Source organism: Vicia villosa, linkage group LG3, assembly GCF_029867415.1.
Source record: "Vicia villosa cultivar HV-30 ecotype Madison, WI linkage group LG3, Vvil1.0, whole genome shotgun sequence".
NCBI classification, from domain to species: Eukaryota; Viridiplantae; Streptophyta; class Magnoliopsida; order Fabales; family Fabaceae; genus Vicia; species Vicia villosa.
The window spans coordinates 629,597-632,901 of NC_081182.1; the positions used below are offsets into that span (position 1 = coordinate 629,597).

The window sequence follows — 3,305 nt, forward strand, 5'->3', positions numbered from 1 at the left end:
ATATCCGCAAAGATTATCACTTCAACACTAAGCTAATATATGAGTGAGATAAAATTTTGCAAGTATAAGTGACAATGTACTCAGTGCGACTCAAAGTAACACATATAACAGTCGCATAAATGTACTCAGTGCGACTCAAAGTAACACATAACAGTCGCATATTTTTTCAAAGTGGTGTACGGGACACCGTTGGATGCAAATAAACAATCATGATAGAAATTAGGTCGTGCTCCTAAATACTCCACAAGGGGCCGGTCTACCTGGACATCAAATGGTGGGAGCATTTTGAATGGATTGGACTTATGGATTGGATCACTCTTAATGGACATTTGGCTAATGAAGAACAATTTCTCCCAAGTACTTCCAACAACTCCGTTATTTCCCTCTATATAGTTTCCTTAGATGATATCTTTAGTGATGGGAACATTTTGTGAAAGATTAAATAAAATTATAGCCTCTTGAGATAGAGTACGTGAATGGACGATTCCTTTATTAAAACATTCTTCATCATTGTTATTTCTCCCCCTTTCTAGTACATTAAATTGCTTCTATCACCCCAGCGAAGGAAAGCTTTTGCGCATGGATTCACTATGTTGGATGTTTTCAGGTGTCTTCCCTGACATATCTACAAAGTCCTAACTTGTTGATTAAATCTCCTATCTTCTATCACATCCTTGAAATTCAGTTTCATGTAGATCAACAATCATAGTGCTCTTGTGCGTGTCTCAAATTGGACTAACCTTAAAGGCAAGGCCGTCTCAATTTTTTCGGAGGCCTTTGGTAGATTAGTCTTAGTTTAATTATGGAAAAACAAATAGAGGCCTATATGACCATAGTTTAACCATTATAAGTATTTTATGAGGTCCTATTTAACCACGTATTAAGTGTGAAAATTTTAAAATTTTGTGCGATAGCCCATCTTGCACGCCCTCAAAGACGGCACTGCTTAAAAGAGTATTTGTCCAATAAAAAACCGATTAGCTTTCAATTTTCTTCATCTAGTCAAGCTTATGGGACAACATAGAGACGTAAAACTCTACTAAGGAGATACACTCAAATTAAAAGACATAGAAGGTATAATGAAATGTCAAGCTGCGCCCACCGGTTTTTTTTTTTTTTTTTTTGTTAAATATTGATTATTAAACCTCAACATCACAGTCGTAAATAAAAAATATATATATTTGATTAATATTTATTTGATTAAAAAATAAATAAAAAATTATTAGATACCATCTCCTTTTCACAAAGAACGTGCGTGCAATCCACGCAAAACTCAGAAGCTCTGTATAATAAGGAAACGACGCCGTAATCTACTTCATCACAAAAACATAGATGGAGAGTTTGCAAGAGAAGGCCTCTGAATGGAGTGGTGTTGAAACAGATCATGCTTTTGCCATTGATGATACCAATTTGTATCAAAAGCTAGGGCTTCAAACTTTCATAAACCTTTCCACCAATTTCTACAACAGAGTTTATGATGATGAGGAAGAGTGGTTTCGATCGATATTTGGCAAGTCTGATAAAGAAAAAGCAATTCAAAATCAGTATGAATTTCTTGTTCAGAGAATGGGTGGTCCTTCTCTTTATTCTCAAAGAAGAGGTCAGATTCTTTACATTTGTTATCAATTATTATTATTATTATTATTATTATTATTATTATTATTATTATTATTATTATTATTATTATTATTATTATTATTATTATTATTATTATTATTGATATTCATTTATTAATTAAGCTTTCATACTTTAAAATAAGAGTTGTATAAACTAACTTTAAACATATGCAACTAATTAAAATTCTTACACTGGCCATGTTATATTAGTTTTTTTAAATTAAAATTGCGTTTTAATTAGATACATAGTTGTGATTGGTTGACAGTGTAAAAATAGTGCATATTCATTTTTCTCTTAAAATAATTATTTCTTTTATGAATTTGAATATTATTCACCGACGATGTAAAGAAATTTTACAATTTCAGTAAATCATAATCGTTAATTTATTGAAAATGTTTAACGTTTATTTTAATTTTTTAAAAAGTAACATAATTGAGTGGTTGTGATGTATTAATAGTGTAAAATGTTTTACATTGAACGTGCATAGCAATTAAACTCTTCTTTTGTGATATTTACTTATGAATTAAAATTACTTTTAAAAATAATATTTTATGATATTTACTGTTTAATATAAAATTTTAATAGATGAATAATATTTTTTACACGGCCCATCAATAAAATAAGATATTAAAACTAGTTGTCTTCTTCACTTACTTCAAACACGAACATTGATATTCTCTTTTAGATAATTAGTATGTAAAAACTCTATCCAAATTTTGTTATTCTTTGGTCTAAAACTTATTTAATTTTTTTAAAATAAAAAACATAATTCAACCATGACAAATTTGCCATTTTATAAGCTCAAATAATGGGTTTTTTTTAAGGTTGCTCTTCAAAAATTATGGTAAATTATCCAATACAATAGCAAAGCAACTTGAAAATCAAAACATTTGATACTCTACACATAACAGGACATCCTGCTCTAATAGCTCGACATCGACCATTTCCTGTGACACAAGAAGCTGCCAAGAGATGGTTACATCACATGCAACAAGCATTAGACAACACTTCAGATATTGATCATGATTCCAACATCATGTTAATCAACTTTTTCAGGCACACTGCCTATTTTCTTGTGGCTGGAGTTGAGCAAAAGAATCAAAGCCTTCATCCTTGCAAGGATGCACCCGGAAGACACCCATGTAAAAACTTTTAGCATTATTTTTCTGCAAAAGGGACAATAATGTGATATCAAACAGTATTGTATAATAATATATACTTTTTGAAATCTATCAAGCATCAATAGTTGTTTGTTTTTCATCATGTAACAAAAGAGTTATTCATCCATGTTCCTGTCTTTTTTTCAAACTTTAGCATGTGCTTTTAGATGGGGCCTCTTGTTGAAATGTCAAGGACTTGGGAAACCATCTAACTGTTGAGCTTTTTTACCATGCTGTATGTGTGATTAAAGTTAAAGCATCAAATGAGTTTTTGTTTGATTTGAAATGTACTTTTCAATAACTTTCGGTACTCCAAAAACCACAAACGGCCATGTAGAAAACAACACATCAAAGTGCTTTTGGCTCACTAATTTGAAAGGAAATATGATGATTTGTACCGCACAAAGTTTCTTACCTTTCGGTGAGGGTTGAGGAATGAGTAGTATCTATATGATGTAGTTCATGGTTAGGATTTTATCTATAAATAGTTCATAGATTTTAACTAGCTAGAATCCTCGTAGTTACACC

General features: G+C 31.0%; 1 protein-coding gene across 1 annotated transcript; it reads left to right on the forward strand.

Annotated features, from left to right (window-relative positions):
- Positions 1 to 1,231: 1,231 nt before the first annotated feature.
- LOC131654724 (two-on-two hemoglobin-3-like) lies at positions 1,232 to 3,063 on the forward strand. Its single transcript, XM_058924669.1, has 2 exons — positions 1,232 to 1,600; positions 2,529 to 3,063. The coding sequence occupies exons 1-2, from the start codon at positions 1,333 to 1,335 to the stop codon at positions 2,771 to 2,773; spliced, it is 513 nt and encodes a 170-aa protein (XP_058780652.1). The 5' UTR covers positions 1,232 to 1,332; the 3' UTR covers positions 2,774 to 3,063.
- Positions 3,064 to 3,305: the final 242 nt, after the last annotated feature.

Bases quoted from the DNA above. Each gene is read 5' to 3' on its own strand.
- LOC131654724 (XM_058924669.1), top strand. From the start codon at position 1,333: ATGGAGAGTTTGCAAGAGAAGGCCTCTGAATGGAGTGGTGTTGAAACA. The intron at 1,601-2,528 runs GTCAGATTCTTT...TACACATAACAG, and splicing joins TCTTTATTCTCAAAGAAGAG to GACATCCTGCTCTAATAGCT.